This window comes from Callospermophilus lateralis, chromosome 11, assembly GCF_048772815.1.
Source record: "Callospermophilus lateralis isolate mCalLat2 chromosome 11, mCalLat2.hap1, whole genome shotgun sequence".
Taxonomy (NCBI): Eukaryota; Metazoa; Chordata; class Mammalia; order Rodentia; family Sciuridae; genus Callospermophilus; species Callospermophilus lateralis.
The window spans coordinates 43,128,452-43,150,418 of record NC_135315.1 but is presented as its reverse complement, the minus strand read 5'-3'; the positions used below and the strand labels follow the sequence as shown (position 1 = coordinate 43,150,418).

General features: G+C 34.9%; 1 protein-coding gene across 1 annotated transcript in view; it reads right to left on the bottom strand.

Annotated features, from left to right (window-relative positions):
* Efcab5 (EF-hand calcium binding domain 5) overlaps window positions 1-21,967 on the bottom strand; it is a 132,069-nt gene that overhangs the window by 109,710 nt on the left and 392 nt on the right. The window contains exons 2-4 of the mRNA XM_076871378.1: window positions 11,454-11,516; window positions 10,283-10,367; window positions 844-1,420 (exon numbers count right to left, since the gene is read on the bottom strand). Of these exons, the coding sequence (XP_076727493.1) occupies window positions 844-1,420; window positions 10,283-10,367; window positions 11,454-11,516 (725 nt within the window). The remainder of the gene's footprint in view (window positions 1-843; window positions 1,421-10,282; window positions 10,368-11,453; window positions 11,517-21,967) is intronic.

The following is a 21,967-nucleotide window of genomic DNA, read 5'->3' as shown; positions in this document are numbered from 1 at the left end:
GACTAAAGGTTCTTCTCAAATTGGTGGGGCAAAGATAAACTATTCCACAATTTTTACTGGGACTGCTAAGTAGTCATTTGAAAAAGGATAAAGTTGGATTCCTACCTTCATATTACATTAGGATATATTCCAAATGGATAATATATAAAAGGAAAGTTAAAAGCCTAATAATTCCAGAAAAAACATGGGAGAATTCTTTTAATATTTTGGAATATAACACTGATTCAAAATCTGGATGCCATAAAAATAAAAGTTAAATTCAACTCCACAGGAATAAAAAAAAATCATGCATGACAAAAGATAAATGGTAAGTGAAAATTGGGGAAATATTTGTAACTCACATTATACGCTTTTATGTAAAACGAAGAAAATTAAGAATTCATATTTTATGTGCTAATCTATGCATAAAGGAATATAGAGTCTTAGAAAACTAAAAATAGCAGTTATCTATGGCAGATGTGGAGTACTAGGTGAATGGAAGATAAGAATGGAAGGAGAATTTTCCACTTTTTATATAATTTGCCTTTTGAACCAGAAGACTATATCACCTATCTGGAAAGTTCAACTTTTAGGTAGTTCCAGATGTCATATAGCCTACTTTTCAGTGCAAGGAGAATAAATAGAGAAATAAACACATACTTAGAGTCCTAGTGAGACAAATCTATGAATACAAAGAACTTTTTATGGACTTCGTTAGTCTTCACAGTGCCTCAAAAAAGTGAGACACTCTTTGAATAACCATAAAATCATATTTTGAAAGTTCTGTTTATATTAATATTATTGTTCTACTAGATTTTCAATGTAAGGAAATAGAAAATCAATTGAAAATAGTAGAAATTTTACCTGTAGCAAATAGTATCAGGAACATATACCTTCAGTTCTTCTGTGACATCTCTCATCACCCTCTGGTAACCAGACATTTTTGGAGCTTTGATATAAGAAGGATTGTTTCTCATTAAATATTCTCCCAAATAATTAATTGGATCAAACTTGGTTGAAGTATCAGCTTCTGTCAAAATCTTTTTCTTTTCTAATTGCATTAACATTTTTTCCACTCCAGGAACTAAGGTGGGTAGAAGTTTGTCCAGCAAATATGCACGAGTTTTCAGTGTCGTAGTTTCAGTATCAAACCACTGTTGGGCTAAATTATCCTTAGGGAGTTTTTTTTCAGATTTTTTTTCTAGTTCCTTCTTTAGATTATCTTTATCTATTATTTTCTGCTGTATTTTCTGGGCACTCGCCTCCACTCTTTCCAAAAGATTTTTCCTCCATGGTTGTTCTAGCTTTGATTTTGGTTTAGTTTCATCTAAAGAAAAAATCACTTTTTCAGGTTTTCTAATCACAACATTCCCTGAGACTTCAGGAATAGCGTCCTTTGTTGAACTAGTTGGAATTTCTGGCTGTCTCACCAGCTTTGATTCTAAGAGGGAAAAAAAAAAGTGAAATGTAAGAAATATTAGAAGTAGATTTTAAGGGGCTGGGGACATAGCTCAGTTGGTAGAGTGCCTGCCTCACATGCACAAGGCTCTGGGCCCGATCCCCAACATCTCAGGAAAAAAAAAAAAAAAAGTAGATTTTAATCAACAAAATTTTAGCATACTATTACAAAAACGTTCTGTACATCCATTTACACAGCATATTGGAACACCATCAGCTGAAAGTGTCAGAAAGTTTGGCAATGGTCATTCAAACCATAAAAACATTTACTGTTACTGTTGACTTATTCAGGAGTTAACATCAGCTCTGTAATCTCATTCAGTACTCAACCTGTTTCTGTCACTCTTAGTCCATTTTTTGCACTTGTAATTTATATCATACAATGGCTATTACAGCTCCAGGCATCACTTCCTCAGAAGAAAAAATAATTGGGCCTGTGCACTGTGGCGCACACCTGTATTTCCAGCAGCTTGAGCGGCTGAGGCAGCAGGATCTCAAGTTTAAAGCCAGCCTCAGCAATATAGGGAGACACTAGGCAAGTCAGTGAGACCCTGTCTCTAAACAAAATACAATAAAAGGGCTGGGAATGTGGCTCAGTGGTTAAGTGTCCCCTGGGTTCAATCCCTGGTACCAATAAATAAATAAATGAAAGAAAGAAAGAAAAAGAAAAAAAGAATTGGGGACAAGAGGGTCTTTTTCCTCTTGAGGATCTGTCTTATTGTTCAAGAGAAGAGCCCAGACTCCCCATTTATTGACAGACTTTATGGTCTGAACATCTAACCCTTCCTCCATAATCACTGGCAGCAGACTACAGAAAACAGAAACATCCACACAAAAGCAGATAATCTCAAATGCAAAATATAATTAAACATACAGAAGACTAGAGGAATATTTAAGTGAAACCATCTCCATGGCTAAATTCAACAAATGAAATAACTAATACAAACCTAAGGAATATCATTAATAGAACAAGTGTAAATCTGTTCACTACCATTATAATCCATATATCTCAGAGCAAAGAAATTAGAAGAAATAAGAAAATATTATGAACATTGTTTTTTAAAAATTAAGAGAACTTGGATGTTTGATGCTCAGATCTTGGTTTCTATCATTCTTAAATTAAAAAAGAAAAAAAACCCAGAGCTTCTTAGAGAAAGGGATGATGATTAAGGGATTTAACTGTTTTCAGACACCAGCTGAAATCTACATCTACCTCTAGCTTTGCTCTTTTAAATTAATGTTTTGTTGATTCTTTATATATATACACACATACATTAGGATTCATTTTGGCAAGCATTTTTATAACTTTATTTTACTTATTTATTTTTATGTGGTGCTTAGATTTACATGATCCATGTCATTACTGATTTTCAAAAGATATTTGCCATTAAATTCCAGTTTAAAAAACCTGAGAAAGGTTTTAATTGCCTAGGCATAAATTATATGCCTATTTCTGAACCATCCATGAGCATTCTGATTGGACAGACTTGCATCACCATCTATTCCTAGATCTAAAAAGCCTGCATAACCCTCAACTAAACCAAATGGATCAAGGAGGGAAAGGGCTGTTCCATAAACAAACTGAGTAGACAAAAAAGATATATCACTTAAAGGAAGTAGTCAACAGCGCCAAATGCTGCAGAAAAGTCAAATGATGCAAGAAGTGGAAAGAATACATTTGATTTAGCACTCAGTTGTTTTTCACTAAACAACTTCTGTGTTTAAGAATGGATCCTAAGGACAGCAATATCTGTGGTGAGAATGGAGCCTAGACTACCGTGGGTTGAGGAGGAACTTCAAGGTAAAGTACAGAGTGAATGACTGGACAAATTATTACAAAGAATGTGACTATGGGGACTGGGGTTGTGGCTCAGGGACAGAGTGATTGCCTAGCATACATGAAGCACTGAGTTCGATCCCTGGCATCACATAAAAATAAACAAATAAAATAAAGGTATTTTGTCCATCTATAAAAAAGAATGCGACTATGAAAGAAAAGATTGATTTCTTTCTCTTTTTTCTTCTGGTGAGGAAGGATTTCTCTAAAGATGGGGTTGGTTCGACTATATTTAGAGATTTAGAGGCAGGAGGCAAAGTGGAGAGAAAACAGAAGACACAGGAGAAAAATTAGATGATGATCCTCAGGGTCGAGCAGATATGCAGGAGGTCAAAAATATATAATAGCCTTGGATGAGATGTCTCTTACACTAAACTAAGATGGCATGTAAGTTGGGAGAATTCCATCTCACAGCCTCTATTTTTTTGTGAAATAAAATAAATATTGCTAAAACCAGGAATGGTAGGATCATGAGCTTGATGGGAAAGATACAATTTTGAAATAACGGGTGTGGAAAGGAGCAGACTACAAATATATAAGCATATTTCCAAGCAATGTTCAAAGTATATCAGAGATTAAAGACCATATATTTTCATAGCATCAGCACACAAATTATATGGCTTTTTTTCCTAGTATAAGTGGGTAGATTGCTCTGAGTTCCTAGGACATTCTAGCTCAGGCTCTGAACAATAAGCTATTGGATAATTTTTTTTCTATATATGATTGCTGAGGTGATTGGAATGGAAGAATTAATGGGAATTTTAAGGTGTTTTTTTTTTTTCCTGACATGGATAGAGAGATAAAGCAGTTTAAGTTCTTTTTTTTTTTCTCTTCTTTTTTGAAACTGGGGATCAAACCCAGGGCTTTACACATGCAAGGCAAGTGCTTTACCACTGAGCTACAACCCAGCCCTAGTTTCAGTTCTTTTGAAATATTATCCACTGAAAATATCAGTGCTCAGCCAAATCCCAATAGAATCAGGACAATGTATTGTTGAAGCATTTTGCTTCTGTTACTTTGAGGATACAGAGAAAAACCAGAAATATATCTGAAAATTATTTCTATACTCATTATTTTTAATGTAACTAGAAAGTAGTTATTGAGACATACTTCAATCATTAATAACCCCAGTATATACTGCTACTACAATTAAAGGGTAAGAGACTAGGGCTTCCATAACTTTTGAGCAATGGGATTTTTAACATTATTTATTATATTTATTTTTTAGTTGGACACAATATCTTTATTTTATTTATTTATTTTTATGTGGTGTTGAGGATTGAAACCAGGGCCTCACACGTGCGAGGCGAGCGCTCTACCACTGAGCCACAATCCCAGCTCCAACATTATTTATTATGAAATATTTAAGACACAAAAATATAAGTAGCCATTTATCTAATCCTAGCTTACAAAAAAATTACCTAGATATTAAAGCCTCTCATATATTCCAATTTTGAAAGATGCTACTCTGAGTTTCATGTTTGTCATTTCCATGCATTTGTTTATATTATTATATCTAAGCAATATAATATTGTTCTTTTTTTGTGTGTGGTGCTGGGGATTGAACCCAGGGCCTTGTGCATGCAAGGCAAGCACTCTACTAACTAAGTTATATCCCCAGCCCTGTTCTTATTTTTTAATTTTATAAAAATAATTTTATATCACTTGTATTCTTTAGCCTTTTTTAAAATTAAAATTATGTATGGAAAATTCACCTAATTGATAGATGCATTTTTCACTGTTTCATAAATATAATTAAATCACTGTATCATAATGTGTTTATTCATTCTCATTTTGATAGTCATTGAGTTGTTTCTAGTTTTGTTTTCAGGTTTTACTACAACAGACAATCCTAGTATGAAAATTATTGCATGTATCCTCTTGTGTACATATATGAGTTTCTCTAAAGTGTATTATTAAGATTTTATTTGCAGGGGTGCTATGGTTTGAATGTTTGTTTCTCTTCAAAATTTATACATTGAGCTGGGGTTGTAGCTCAATGGTAGAGCGCTTGCCTAGCACATATGGGGCACTGCATTTGATCCTCAGCACACATAAAAATAAATAAACAAAATAAAGATATTGCGTCCATCTACAGCTAAATTTTCTTTTAATTCATACATTGGAACCTAAGACTCAATATGATAGTATTAAGAGGTGAAGGTCTTTGGGGAAATGATTAAGTCATAAGGGCTCTTCCTTCACCAATGAATTAGTACTCTTATAAAAGCACTGATGGGAAGAATCTAGCCCCTTTTTATTGCCTTCTATCTTTTCTGCCATGTGAGGACATAGCATTCAAGCACCATCTTGGAAGCAGAGACTAAGCCCTCACCAGATACAGAGCCTGCAGGTGCCTTGATCTTAAGATTTCCTAGCTTTAATAACTATGAGCAATCAATTTATTATGTTTATAAATTATTCTGTCTATAGTATTTTATTATAGCAACAGAAATGGACTAAAACACAGGGTCATAGGTATAAGCATTTTCATTAGTTCAATGTGATATTATTAAATTATTTTCTAGAGCGACTGGTACCAATTTAGAAGATCACTAATAAGAGTAAGAATTCCTGTTGTGAAGCAGTAGTTTTTGAAATATGCTTCTTAGGATCCTGAGAAGGAGCTTCAAAGACCATAGGACTGTAAGCAACTTGTACCCTTTGTGACCAGAGCACCTGTGCTCCAATTATTTTTCATAATTGGAGAGCATAATAATATTTAATTTGGAAAAAAAGGTTTTGCTGCCTTAAAATTATCTAAAAACCAAGGCTGGAGTTATGGCTCAGTGGTAGAGCAGTAGCCTAGCATGTGTGAGGCCCTGGGTTGGATCCTCAGCACCACATAAAAATAGATAAATAAAATAAAAGTATTGTGTCTATCTATAACTAAAAAATAAAATATTTTAAAAAGTTATCTAAAAACAATACTCTGGAGCTGGGGTTGTAGCTCAGTGGTACGGCACTTGCTTAGCATGTGTGAGGCACTGGGTTCTATTTTCAGCACCATATATAAATAAATGAAATAAAGTCCATCGACAATATATGTGTGTATTTGTGTGTGTGTATGTGTGTATGGCTCCCTCTCACCTCCTTGGATATGTAACAAATTAACACTTTTTGTGGAGACAGAAATGTTTTTCCCATTTATATCCTTAAAAAGATTTTGCACTGAGGCTATACCCAGTGGGAAAATGGGAAATGTTTCCATTTTTTTTTTTTTTTGGTTACAATATTCATTAATACACAATGCTCACTTATTTATTTATTTATTTATTTATTTATTTATTTATTTTCGTGTGCTGGGGATTGAACCCAGGATCTCGTGCATGTGAGGCAAGAATTCTACCAACTGAGCTATATATCTCAAGTCCCCCCTTATTTTTAAGTGTGAAAGAGAACAATTCTTTTAAGTCTACAGGTTCTAATGTATTTGCATTTCTTTTAATCTGTCCAGTACAAACCCAAGGCAGATATTCTTCTGCTGGCTTTAAGTATTATACTATAGATGTATAGCAACTTAACATCTAAGCATCTGCTGTGATTCATCAGTAAACTCACACATGAACTAGGACATTTTTCTATCTTCATTGCAGCCTGCTCATGCTCCTGTAGTGTGCTTGGCCATTATAGGTTGCTAAGCAATAATCCTCGTGCTTGCATTGTTTTCACTATTACAGAGAATGGAAGTAGAAATGTGTTTGGTTACAATTCTAGTCAAACACTTCTCTCCTGGAACCAGCAAACCAAGAAAAGAAAAAGTAACAGCAGTCAATAGATCAGGATTCTGAACAAGACTATCTGAAGCTGTCTTTTGACAGGTTGACCTCTAAATGCAAGGATTGCAAATTATGGAACTGACCCAAGGGCAAATTAACTTAGAGGTTTAATTGAATATAGATTCAAACAGGTACAGGGTTTTTCAGTAGGTCTGAGTTTGGACATTCTTAAATCTTTTTTACAGATTGACTGATTATTTATTCGTACACTCAATAAATAATTATTGATTTCTTACTACATGCCTGGTGCTATGCTAAGCACTGGAATTCTTTTTCAGGATCAATTTCCTAAATTCTTCCTAGAATTAAAACCTTTCAAGCTTTTGCCTAACACTAATACCTTCATCTCTCTACCAGTTCACCTTCTACCATACAAAGACCTATTCAGGTCCTAAGGGCATAAGAGCTTTCAACTAAATAAGTAGGTACACAAAAGATTTCCTTGTTCATAATTTGGAAGGTCTAGCCTCATAAGGAACATTTATCATTTTCTGTACTTAGGGCATGGCCCACTGCTGGGTATAGCCTCAGTGCAAAATCTATTTAAGGACATAAATGGGAATGAATTACAATCCACATTATAATAAGCCTTAGCAGGCTCTTTCAAATGTTATATAATGTTAGTGGAACTGACTGCTGATTAAACTAGTGAAAACTGAATCAGAAGGGTCACCCAGCAAGCTGTATGATGTTCCTATTTAAACATGGACCCTGTCTGAATCTTAGGTACCTTGTCTTTATTATCAGAATTTCTCAACATTTGTACATAATGTAAATGACTGCTATAAAAGAAGGAGGAAAAAAGCACTAATAAACACTATTAGAATTGAAATTCTATTGGTATAGGAAAAGGTAGTTTCTACAAAACTCTATTAATCTTTTTTTTTTTTAAAAAAGAGAGAAAGAGGGAGAGAGAGAGAATTTTTTAATATTTATTTTCTTAGTTTTTGGTGGACACAACATCTTTATTTTATTTTTATGTGGTACTGAGGATCAAACCTAGCATCCCACGCATGCCAGACAAGCACACTACCGCTTGAGCCACATCCCCAGCCCTGTTAATCTTTTTTTTTTCTCCTTGTGATTTCTTTTGTTAATCTTTTTTTTTAAAAAATATTTTTAGTTGCAGATGGACATAATATCTTTATTTATTTATTTTTATGTGGTGCTGAGAGTTGAACCCAGTGCCTCACATGTGCTAGGCAAGTGCTCTATCACTGAGCCACAACCCCAGCCCCAAAACTTTGGTAATCTTAGGCTTGTGTAATAAGGATAGAGTTGGGTAAACTGATAATCAAAAAAAAAAAAAGATTTCTCAAAATGCAAGATAAGCTTATAACCTAAAAAGACAAATAACTAGAATAAAAAAAACTGATACACATTTTTTGATACACATTTTTCATAACTTTATTTTATTTATTTATTTTTATGGGGTGCTGAGGATTAAACCCAGTGCCTCACTTGTGCTAAGCAAGCACTTTACCAAGAGCCATGGCTGGAGTTTAACCATAGTATTTTTTATGCAAAGAAAAGTATTTGAGTGCAATTTGAGAACTGCTTGGCAAGATAATATCACTTGAATTTTGACAAGTATGTAACAAGGATTATGACACTTTCTTTGACATGTTGAAACTGTCAGTTCAATAGCAGTTCCTCTTCCTACTTCTTTTACTTATTTATATATATGTAAATTCATATATTTGTACATAAAGGAAGGATTCAGAATATAAGGTTTAATATTGGCTGATCACTAAAATAATAAGTACCTTGCATTGCATTTAATATCACAGCACACTGTGATGTTTTTAGTACATATCACATACAAAAACAGTTGATGTGAATAAATCAACAAGCAAAATATACTTCCCTCTATATACTTTGAAAAGCAATAAGAGAAATTAAAAATACAAGAATAGCAAAGTCTACAAACTCTTGATATTCTCTAAGGAGGCAATAAATTACATGATATAATACATGTATGAAGTTTTGCAGGTGCAAATTTGACCACAGACTACTGAATACCCAATCAAATTTATAGCAAATTAATTTGATCACATTTTGTTTGGCATGTTTAGAATTAGTTAATCATTATCCTGGCCTAGTAATTAAGATCAAGCCAGAGTATATGTAAGGTGTGTTGGTGGTAAAATGGTGGGATGAGGAGGAAGTAAAATCAGGAGACTAAGAAGTGGAGTCAGGTGGAGGAGAACAGTTAAAGACTTGACAGGAAGAAAAATTTTTAAAGTTTGTGAAGCTGTGAAAATAATACTCAGTTTATAAGAAAGGCAAACTAAGTGTCAGGAAGTTTAGTTCTTAATGCACATGTATTACAATAAGTATTAATAAGAACAAGTAGTAAATAATTGCTCTTAATTGGCTTAAAAGACAGAAAAACACTTCAGAAAAAGCAACTAGGATCTACACACAATTAATAGTTTAGAAAATACTTTAATAATTATTATTGTAATTTAGCCTGGTCAAGCCTAGCACATACTAAACTCTCATTAAGGGTAAGTTGAATTGATGTGAATTTAAATATTGTAAAGATTTTCTCTTGGTACAGGGTTTCACTAAATGTCTGGAATTAGATGTTGCTGTAGTGAAAGAGATAAATGTCTTGTCCACTTATTTATTGTCTATTTGATCCTGTAAATTTTCAGTTTGCATGATTATGTGGAATTTAGGTAAAGAATGGGGATAGGAGTCAAATTTTGGATCACACAGAATAAATGTGTGGTCGAGTACAGTACTAAAAAGAATAAACAGGACCCAGAACAGTAATCAGCCCAAATGACTATAATTCATTTTATTTATTTTTATTTTTATTTTTTTTCAGAGAGAGAGAGAGAGAGAGAGAGAAAATCTTTTTTATAGATGGACACAACACAATGCCTTTATTTTTATGTGATCCCGCCCATACTAGGCGAGTGCTCTACCACTGAGCCACAATCCCAGCCCAATTTTATTTTTATATTAGTGGATTATCTACTAGGCATCAGTCAGCTCTCTAGTCTATGTTTTTCTCTTTAATTAAGTAGCATAAGATGGAAAGTCATAAAGTTTCCTCAAAAAATGTTAATAGAGTGTGAAGGGACTATACTTTATTTCCCGAATGGCATTTGAACATATCACTGGAATATATTTTTGAAACACAAAATCTTACAGAATGAATCCCCAATGAAAATTTAATGTTAGTTTTAGATCCTATTGTGTGTGACTAGTTCTCTACCTTGGGATTTTATTTCATCAGTTGCTTCTTCTGCCACATGGTTGCTGGTCTCTGTTGCAGAAACATCTGGTAAACTTTGTGAGCCCTTTGAAAGGAGAATACAAATACCAATTTCAAAATGAGTTGATTTTCATCAAAGTTGCCTCAACTCTCCTACTTACTTTTTCTAGGATTTAATGTTACATATTAGAAGTAAAGCAGTAATCACAGTCTATTTATTACATTCACAAGATGAAATGTGTTGACTCAACAGGTCATCTTCCTATTGTTAACAGTCATATGCTAGCAACATCATTCCTGTTGTACATTAATCCTTGAATTATACAATATTTTCAATAAACATAATTTGAAAGCATATCATAATGAAATCAGAACTCTGAGAATGCTACTTTAAAAAAAAACACATCTTCCATGGTTTGTGGTATAAAGAAGAACATTTCATCTTCACTGAGGAAACTGAAGATCAAGTTTATGAATAATAGTAGCAGAACAGCTTTTTGTGCTCCTGGTGTACTTCAATAATAGGATATTTAAAAACTCATATTAGTAATCTTGATGTAAATTCATATAACTATTTTTTTTACTTTACAGTACTAGGGGTTGAATCCAAGCTTGCCTATGGCAGGCAAGCATTCCACTCTAGCACTGAGCTACCCTCCCTGATTTCATCTATTTATTATTTATTTATTCGAGACCAGGTCTTTCTAAGTTATATCAGCCTCAGCCTTCTTCGAATCTGGAATTACAGCAGTGCATCAACATGCCAGGCCTATGACATTTTAATTGCCTCCTTTTAAATTAAGTGTTCGTCCTCACTATAGTTTTGTGTTTATTTAAACACAAGGTTACTTAAATGATTAACATGGAAATTTCTTCTTCAGCAGGTCAGCGAAGTTACCCTAAAAACTGGTATTTCCTGTACTTAGGGTAATAGTTCTGATTTTAGAAAGCAGCCTTTATTTATGTATAATTTATAATTGTTCTTCACAAATAATTTACCTATCTATGGAAATTTCCTATAACTGAGTAAGTCTGATTAATAGTTAACATGAATTCGCCCTTTTCCATTTGCTATTTTGTTCATCTTTTTGAACACCCACATTTTTTTTCCTTCTTCATAAGAAAATTTTATCCTACTGCACTAAAATCTAATTGTCCATGACAACTCTACCTTAATAGGCTCTATCTCTTCAGTTGAATCCTCTTTCTTTTCTTTGTTGTCTTTTCCATTTTCCTGAAAAGGGAACAGTGTTAGTAAGTGGTATTCAAAAGCAGCTGGGGATTAAGCTAACATTTTATACTGTAATATAAAATTTTATTTTAGCTGGGTGTGATGGTGTATGCTTATAATCCTAGCAGCTCAGAAGGCTGAGGCAAGGGGATTGCAAGTTCAAAGCCAGCCTCTGCAACTTAATGAGACCCTAAGCAATTTAGTAAGATCATGCCTCAAAAAAATAAAAAACAGAGAGAGAGAGACAGACAGACAGACAGACACTGGGGAGTGTAACTCAGTGGTAAAGTACCCTAGGTTCGATCTTTAGTATAACAACAACAACAATATTAATAATAATAACAACAACAAAAATCACATAATGAGCAGATATCATTCAGAATAAAATTAGTTGTGTCAACAAATTCAAACAATTAAGGCACACTATATTATAATTAAGAAAGGCCAACCCACTAAAAGCAGGTTACTGTGCTTCAACATTATTTTGAGCCAAGTTTTTCAGCATTTCTGTTAAAACCTGATGCAGAATATTCCAATTAAAAAGAGAAATAACTAAGTGATAGAAATGATATTCTATTTCAATTTTCCCAAGAATGTGTAATTTCAAATCCTCTCATAAATAGTTAGAAACCTAAATAAGGCCAGGAACCTGAGCAGATTTGGCTTCTTCTTGAAATGGTGACTCACTCATCTGGACCACGTAAAAATATCACCAAATTGCATGGAAAAGATCAATATTACCAGATCAATATTAATAACATAAAGAGAGAAAGAAAATGTTGATAAACAACAAAAAGTGTCCTGGAAGATCAAAATTTTCCTCACCCCTCCCCCACCATTCTATTGACCCGTTGTAAAGTCTCAACTGCTGAATTTTTCAAACTGTACTAGTGTTATTACTTTTCTTACTGACCCAAGCTGTCAGTGCTAGACCAGAGGAAACTCACAGTAACTGACACCATTATCACTTTTTTTTCAAAACATACTAAGACAATTGAATTTTTAATGTTATTATCACTTTATTAATTTTTGAAATAATAATCAAGGTAAGGTAAAGTGCAACTCTGATGGCTATCTAATCCCTGTGAGAAAGGTAAACAGAATAATGACCTCCTTAAAAAGTTTTTTTTTTTTTTTTTTTTTTTTTGTGAGAGAGCTTTCTGGGAGTAATATGATTTCTCTGGTTTACTTATACTTAGGAATTAAAATGGATAATTACCACATCCTCACTTCACTGCAAGTGATCCATGATTTAAATCACAAAAAAAAAAATCACTGCTGTGCCAAAATTCATTGAGTTTATGTATAAATGGGCTAGGTGCTGTGTAAAGAATAAATTACATTCATGTGGTCTCTGCCTCCAGGGCAGTTACAGTCTAGACTCTCTTTAATTAGAAATAGTATATATATATATATATATATATATATATATATATATATATTCTGGAGTGTTCATTTTCTATCAATATAACACTTGTTTTAGTTGAATAAATCCAAAGTATTGCCTTTGGAGACAAAAGGTTCCAACACAAAACAGCTGCCTCAAAGTCTATTTTAAGTAGTTCATAAATAATTAACATAGATTTTTGTGGTAGGTTTCAACTATACATTCTTTGCTTATGGTGTCTATCTCTTGGATTTGCTAATAAGCTTCCTTCCTCTTTTTTTTTTTTTTTTTGTTCCTGGAGATTGAACTCAGAAGTACACTACCCCTGAGCTACATCCCCCGTCCTTCTTGTTTTGTTTTGAGATAGGCTCTCACTAAATTGCCCAGGCTGGCCTTGAACTTACAATTCTCCTGCTTTAGCCTTGAGTTGCTGGGATTATAGCCATGTACCACCACACCTGGCTTCCATTTCTTCTGTTTTGTTTGTATATGTCTAGATATATTCAACTAAATAACCTTCATTGAATGCCTTATATTTGCAAGCAGATGTTGGGGTTAAAAAAAGATGATTAAAAATCTGCCTTTGAAGAGTTCTAAGTTTAGTGATGGAAAACAATTCAATGAACCTGCGAAGTACAAGAATAGAGGTACATACACAATGTTAAGAAACAAAAAGAAATAAACAATCATTTTTCTCAGGGCAGTCTGGTAAGTTTTCATGTAGTAGAATTTTAAAGGACTAATAAGAATTTTGTGTAAGGGAAGGGGAAAGGCTATTTAAAACAGAAGAAACAATACACTCAAGGGTATGAAAGTTCAAAAAGTATTCATGTAACAGAGCATAGTTATGTAAAAACAGGGCAGAAGATGAGGCTAAATAGGTGATTATAGTCAATATGTAAAGAATTACTAGTTAAAGGAAAGTGACTATAACACTTGAAGCGACCAACAGATCTTTATTGCAGCAATGCAAAAGAGGAGAAAAGGGGGGGTAGAAGTGGGGGAGAGCAAAGAGAGAGAGAGAGAGGAGAGGAGAGAGTGAGAGGGAAAGAGAGAGCAAAAGCGAGAGAAGAGAGAGCAAGAGAGAGCAAAAGCAAGAGCAAGAAAGAGGGGCCTGGCAGGAAGGAGTTTTTATAGACAAAATCTAATGGGGTCTTTGGGTCTGCAAGCTGCCTTGTTGGCGTACAATGATTGGATCATACAGTAGTTGCTAAGGATGTCATCTTCTGCCTTCAGGCAGATGGGGCAGGAGTCAGATGTGGGTTTTTGTTGCACCAGACCCGTGAGGGTCGGGTGTTCAGATTGAGTGGGGTTGAGTGTTCAGACTTGATGCAAACAGGTGATATAGGACCAGACAGAGGAGGGTTTGAGGGCGTGGGTTATCCTGCAGCTAACATTTGTTCAGCCTACCCTGCAGATAACTTAGTTCAGCCTGCCCTGCACCTAACAACTAGCGCTAAATTGAGATGTTTGTACTTTTTTCTGTGCTCTTAAGTGTAGGACAAATGTTACCAAATATTGGTGTTTAAAAAAAGTTAATTCCTGCCAGGCACGATGGCACACGCTGGTAATCCCTGTGGCTCGGGAGGCTGAGACAGGAGGATTGTTAGTTCAAGCCAGCCTCAGCAATGAGGCCCTTAGCAACTCAGTGAGACCTAGCAACTCAGTGAGACCCTGTCTCTAAATAAAATACAAAACAGGGCTGGGGATGTGTCTCTGAGTTCCATCCCTGGCATAAAAAAAAAAAAAAAAAAAAAAGGAAACTCCCCCAGCAACATAGAAGATGGGTTGGATATGTGAAAGACTGAGGAAAGTGAGAAGATAAATTTTGCATCTTAAATGTTGCATTCAAGGTAAATCCAGCCCTTGCTGTAGTATAGAGTTTGCTGGACATTGTCAGTATAACCCAACCGTATCCCCTCAGGTTCACCTTTTCAGTACACGCAGATAGACTGCAAGCTCCTGCAATCCTGCTTCAGGATTTTCTCTAAATCCACACGGACAGACAGAAGTGCTTGGAAGCTAATACCTATGAGAAAAGCCCTTAGCCAATGATGGATAGGGAGTTGACCCATGGGTGGGAGATTTCTGAGGTAGATTTTATACTGTTTTCCAGAGTTTCTCAGTGATTAAGCCTCAGCTGCCCACAGTGTAACCTGCCCTATAAAGAACGTTAGGCTTCCTTCACATCTCTGTATTACTTTCCTACTCCCTTTACCATTGTTTCTTGAAACCATCTTCCAAATGAACTTGCATTCAAATCCTTAGGTCAGGATCTTTTCCTAAAACAGATATAATCATTAGGATTGGGGGGCATAATTAAATCTAAGGACTGAAAGAGAAGGAGCAATTAGGGACTTACTGAGTGTTTCTTTTCTTTCTTATTCAAAAAGCTGGCTAGATGTGATGCCATTGAATGAAATAAAGAAAAGAAAGAGAAATGGATTTAAAGAATGAGTCAATGAGTTTGTGTTTAGACATTCAAGATACCTACAGGATTGCCTGATGTAGTTTCCAGCAGGAGTTAGAAGGTCACTGAAATGTATTATGATGTATTGGAAGAAAATTATATAGAATTAAGTCCGCTGGAATATGATGGAGGAACTGTCCATTTAGAACACATTACCTTGCATTTTCATTACTCCAAGTAGATAATACTCTGTATGCTTCACACTCTTACTCATGAGAACCCAGAGTCATTCATTTAGGTTGTTGGCTATGAGACAGAGCTTCTATGGATCCAGTTAGTTAACTAGATAGTTAACTATCTCCATAGTTAACTTTCTTCAGATTTGTTAACTTGGCAGATTGTAGCATTTGGCATCTTAGTATGCAGGACTGTTAATCATATATGATAGTCAATTGTCCTTGAAGAAGAGGTTTCCCAGTATAAGAGAAAAATAAAAAATCATTCTGATTACTCATTCTAATAGAAGAACTATGTTTTATTTAACTTTCTTGAGATTCTTGAACACTTGAGCGACAGATGAATTTGCAGGATGATGCTACTTGGTAGCATTTTGTGGGACTGAGCCCTTCAACCTGTGGGATCTGTATGTAGATAATGCCAGAATCAATCTGAATTATAGGATACCCAGTTGGTGGCTGCTGGAAAATTGTTTGGAGTGTAGGGAAATAAAAACCCCACTCATCTGTTCATAAAAGTGTTCTGGGTTACATGTGAGAATAGGAAAAACACTTTGGTTTGAATCTATGGTGCATCTAAGGTAACTACAGCAACAACAAAAACCAAACTCAATTACTGTCAGATTAACACAACTCCACTTACTAGTGGCCTGAAAGAAGAGATGTACCTATTTCTCAAAATAAATTATATTTACCTCAGTTCTACTATTTGTTTACATATCATTTCCAGCATTTTAATACATTATGAGACTCATTAAAAAGCAAGAGAAAAAAATGACCCATTGTCAGAAGATAAAGGCACTGAGTAGAACTAGAGAAATGTTGGAACCATTCAATAGAGACTTTAAAATAACAATGATTAGTAATTATATTGATAATTGATGAAAATGTATAACTAAGATCTATATTTTTATATATGTATGTATATATATGTGTGTGTGTGTGTGTGTGTGTGTGTATAAATGCAAAGTGAATAAATGAATAAATGCAAAGTGAATAAATGCAAAGCCTCACCAGGAAGAAATAGCCTTTATCAAAATAATTTCCCTATTTGCTTATATATTGGCAGAAACCCAGAGAATATGTGTGGGAGTATATTATAAGGAAGTTAAAGCAATAAGGACAGAATACTGGATCAGGCAGAATTTATTGATATGGGTATATTTATCAGCAATTATAATAGATAATGGATTTACTATGTTAGCCTATACAGCTAGAAGCGTTGCTAACCATTTACTTGATAGGTTCATTGATACTTGGATTATATAGTTGCCTGTTGCATGAAATTGAAACACCAGAACTTCCCTGGCATAATGTAGAGAAAAATCCAAAGTCTTGGGGAGATAAACATGTTAGACTGAAATTATCACATATGACCTGCATATCTTCTTCTTTAAGAAGACTTAGATTTACTAAGGCACTGAGAAATACATTTGCAAGTAGGAGTGCCTGTATCCTGTGTCTGTCTGTGTCTCTCTTTCTTTACTTCTTTCTCTGGGGATTGAACCTGGGTCTCATGTACAGGGCACCCAAACTGAAGGGAAGGACAAGTGTCTTTGAGGAACACTCAGTTGCTACGGCTGTAACCCTAACAGTCTTGCCTCACAGCCACATTAGTTCTCTTGCTCTCTGCTATAAATATAGTCCACAAAGATACTGAACATCTTGACCTTTTAAGCAGCATCACTTTGATCCAGTGATACATTGATGACAGAATGCTAATTGTATCTGAGGAGCAGGAAGGAGTAAGATCTTTAATTGTCTTCATGAGTTATATGCAAACAAGAGAGTGGGAGATGAATTCCATTCCTGGTATCAATTTCCTTTTCAGTCAAGTATCAGTTATTGAATTATTGTTTCAGCTCCAAAACCACTCTTTTTTATTCTTCTTTGATGCTGGAGCTGAGACTCTGAAAACCATTTTTTTTTTTTTTTTGCCTTGCCAGCTGCGTTCTTCTCTACCTCCTGACTGCTTCTTATAGACTTATAGTTCCTACATGCTTCACCATAGTAATGTTTCTGCATTTTGATAGCAGCATTTCTTTCTGTAGCAATGCCTGAATCCAGCTTGTAGTTTTTCTATCGTTCTTTAGTTTCAATTGACTCAAAGACACCAACATCAGTCAGCCAAGTGCTCTTGTCACAGAAGACTGGGTTCTACACTCTGGGTTCATGAAGCCCCTCCTCTAAGCTCAAAAGCACCAATACCAGCTGAGGAGTGCCTTCTCCCTAGAGACCTGAGTTTCAGCTCTGTGGGAGCACCCTCTAAGTCTTTCCCTTTGCCTTTTTCCCACATCCCTAAAAACAGTAGCAATTGCTACCTCTGTGATACGGTTTTGTTGTTGTTGTTGTTGTTTGTTTTGTTTTACCTTTTAGTTGCTTAAGAACTTTATAACTAGATAATAATTTTTTGTTAAATTCTCCTTGAAAATAACTTTATCTTTTGTTTTTTTCTTTCTTTCTTTCTTTTCCTTTTCTTTCTTTTTTTTTTTTTTTTTGGTGGGGCTGGGCATCAATACCCAGGGCCTTTGCATATGTTAGGTAAGCACTGTACCACTGAGCTACATCCCCAGCCCACTGGTGTATTTTCTATCTCCTGTCTGAACACTGACAGTTATATGGAGTAGGTAAAATTATTAAAATTTAAGAAACATTACAGAAAGGTAGAGGCAACACTTGATAATCACAATCCAGTTACTTTTGGATCTTATATATTCCATCTGTGATATACTAATTTATACTCATAACAAAGCTCAAGTCATTTCAAATGTAAGGGATTAGATTTTCAAGGATAGGACCATAATTTTTATTATTTTTCTTCTTCTTCTCCCACTGCTTTCTCCCTTATATCCCCCACCCTCTTTGAATAAACTTAGCTATGTAAACTGTAGTCATACTTCATTCTGCTTGTGATGAATGAGTTACATATATACTGCAAGATAGTTATCCATACTAGGAGTAGCTTGGAAAAACTGAAGTGCTTAGTAGTTCTAAGTAAGTCACTCCTGGCCAGAAGCAATATGATCTTCCCAGAGAGCACCCTCAGGTGAGATGCCTGCTCTAGTATGGCCCAGGGTTCCACTGGTAGCAAGCACAATAGATCTATGGGACTGTGGCTCAGTGGTAGAGTGCTTGTCTAGCATGTGTGAGGCACTGGGTTCGATTCTCAACACCACATATAAATAAATAAAATAAAGGTCCATTGACAACTAAACAATATTAAAAAGAAACAAGTGAGTTGCTGTGCATATTGATGCTCATCATAAACACTGAGCTTTAGAGGTACTGGAGGAATACAAGTTCCAGGTAACCAAGGAGCAGGACTTAGCCTCAGTTGTGGCCAAGAAAGTGGGAAGATCTGACAAATACTCATAGATGGATTCAACTCCCTATTTCTCTTCATATATAATTGAATTTTCCCTGTTTATGTCTCATGTCCCCTTTTAGGTATGTCCGAGTTAGCTGCAGAATTATTGCTCCAGTAACAAGGTTATATTCTGCAAATTAGAGATTTTTCACTATTTTGCAATGTATACTTGATATATAAAGTTTGAGTGGATCCTAAATCCAGTCACATTAAAAGAGATTATGTTTGCCAATGGGAAAAGTTACTTGCAAATATACAATTGTGGCAAAAACTGTTTAATTTTTTTAATCAATTACGTGTATGAACTGTTTTCATCAACAATGATTACCAAGAATTTGAAGAGACTTGTTCAGGAACTGTATGCAGTGATTTTAGTTATAAAACACTATATAAAAATATTGAATTAACAGAAGGAATTTCATGTTTTTCATCAAAATTTTTAGAAGATTTAATTTGTAGCTTATACAAATTCAATATTTAATATCCTTAATACACTAATTTTATCTTCTCATTAAAAGTATATGATTGGGGCTGGGATTGTGGCTCAGCGGTAGAGTGCTTGCCTAGCATGTGTGGGGCCCTGGGTTCAATCCTCAGCACCAATAAAAATAAAATAAAGATATTGTGTCCAACTACAACTAAAAAAATATATTTTAAAAAAATGATTTATTAAAAAAAAGTATGATATAAGTCGGGTGTGGTGGTGCATGCCTATAATCCCAGCAGCTCAGGAGGCTGAGGGAAGAGAATCATGAGTTCAAAGCCTGTCTCAGCAAAAGCTGTCTCTAAATAAAATACAAAATAGGGCTGGAATGTGGCTCAGTGGTTGAGTGCCCCTGAGTTCAATCGCCAGTACCCCAAACACACACCAAAAAAAAAAATATATATGATATAGGGCTGGGGCTGTAGCTCAGTGGCAGTGTGCTTGTCTAGCATGTGTGAGGCACCGGGTTCAATCCTTCATACCACATAAAAATAAACAAAATGAAGGCATGCTGTCTATAAACACCTACCAAAAAATGTTTTTTAAAGTATATGATATAAAGAAAACATTTTCTTTTTTACCAAGCCCCATATAGTTGTCTCCAAATCCCCTTTAATTTATCCCAGTGGGCTGTACAAATATTATTTCTGTGGATGTCATGATATGAATAAAAGGTTGACAACTATTGTTTTAACCTGTAAATTGATTCTTACCCTGAGCTTCCTCAATGTATTTTGTGAGTATATGAAATATCCAAGAACATTTTTCTGGAAAAAAGGTCAATAGTTTTCATTAGATTCTCAAAGCTTAAGAATCAGATGATCTGAGGCATTTCAAGTAATCCTCAAAGAAGTAATGATACAAGGGTTAAATGGACTCCAGAGATACAACAAGCCCTCCAGTACCATGGGTATAAAGAGTAAAGTTGCTATAAATAGAAAAGGACTTTGGTTTCTTTGGTTCCATCTTTGGGGAATTCTGTTTTGGTCTCTCTTTTCTTAAATTTAACTAGCATAGTAAGAGGATCCTAGGATCTTTACTCTAATAGTAGCTAACACCTCTTAGATCACCAGAATACCAAGCAAGAATCAGGGTGAAGCCCAGGAAAAAGTAAGCATAAATGGCATAGCAAGAATAGATTTCAAATGTTCAGATGTGATATAGCATAGTTCAGAAAGTGGCTAAATTGGAATCTATAGCCAAAATCCGAAAGCCAATATCATAAAGAGTACATTTGCCCAGACTGTCTCCTCGGTGTTCCTATAGAAGTTTGTACACATTTAGACTTCTCCTATATATGTATATATTTCTCCGGGGGTGACTAGCAGAGTGACTGAAGCCACAGTACCAGTAAATTATACTGCAATTATTTTTTACTTGTTTTCTCCTGCTCACAGGTTATCAGACTCTGACAGGTAGATAAACATTAGTTTTTATCTTAAAGCAGTATCTAGTATATAACACACACTTATATTTTCTTAATAATAAATTAATAAACATGCACCAATAATTTTTAAATCTTAATTTCCTTTGATGGTAATATACTAGGAAGAGATATATCTCTTGCAAATTATTAAGCTAACTTCCTGATATAAACTTAATGTGAATTTGGGTATCTTATAATCTAATTTTGACTGGAATCTCATCGTCTTAGATATGTTGAATAAAAATGTTCTATAGTTACCTACAGATGAGACATGTCTTGACCACTGATCTGTTAAAAAAGGTATGAATCATGTCTTTTTGTTCTTTTTATTCCTTTTTTGCTTGAAGCTATTTTCAGCTTGAAGCTATTTTCTGCACATAGGGTACATTCAACAAAAGCTGACTGAACTTGGAACAAACTATAGCAAACAGAAAGTTAATTGCATGTAGGGCTTTGCAGTTTATATTTTACTATACATTATCTTACTTGATCATAAGAATCTTAAGAGTTATGGTTCCATCTTGGAGATGAAGAAGCTAAAGCTCAAAAAGTTCAAGTAATTTACCTAAGTATATACAAAGCTGGAACTGGAAATTAGGTCTCCTGACTTCTATGGTAGTGCTCTTTCTCACTCTAAGGTTAATGGAATGAAGCTTCTCACCTTCCAGAAGGATTTATCACCACTTGCTCTCACCCCTACCCTGTGTTGAGGATCAAATTCAGGCCTTGCTAGGCAAGTGCTTCACCATTGAGCTAAATCCCCAGTCCCAGATGAATTTCTTTCTTTCTTTCTTTTCTTTTTTTTTCAGTACTGGAGATTGAACCTAGGGCACTAAATCACTGAGGACATTCCCAGCCCTTTTTATTTTTTATTTCCACACAGAATCTCACTAAATTGCCCAGTGTGGCCTTGAACTTGTGATTTTCCTGCCTCAGCCTTCTGAATTGCTGGGATTCCGGGTATGTATCACCACACCCAGTCCCAGTTGAATTTTTTCAAAAAAATTTTTAGTTGTAGTTGGACACAATTTCTTTATTTATTTTTATGTGGTTCTGAGGGTCAAACTCAGGGCCTCACACATGCTAGGCAAGTGCTCCACCGCTGAGCCACAACCCCAGGCCCAGTTGAATTTCTTAAGAAAGT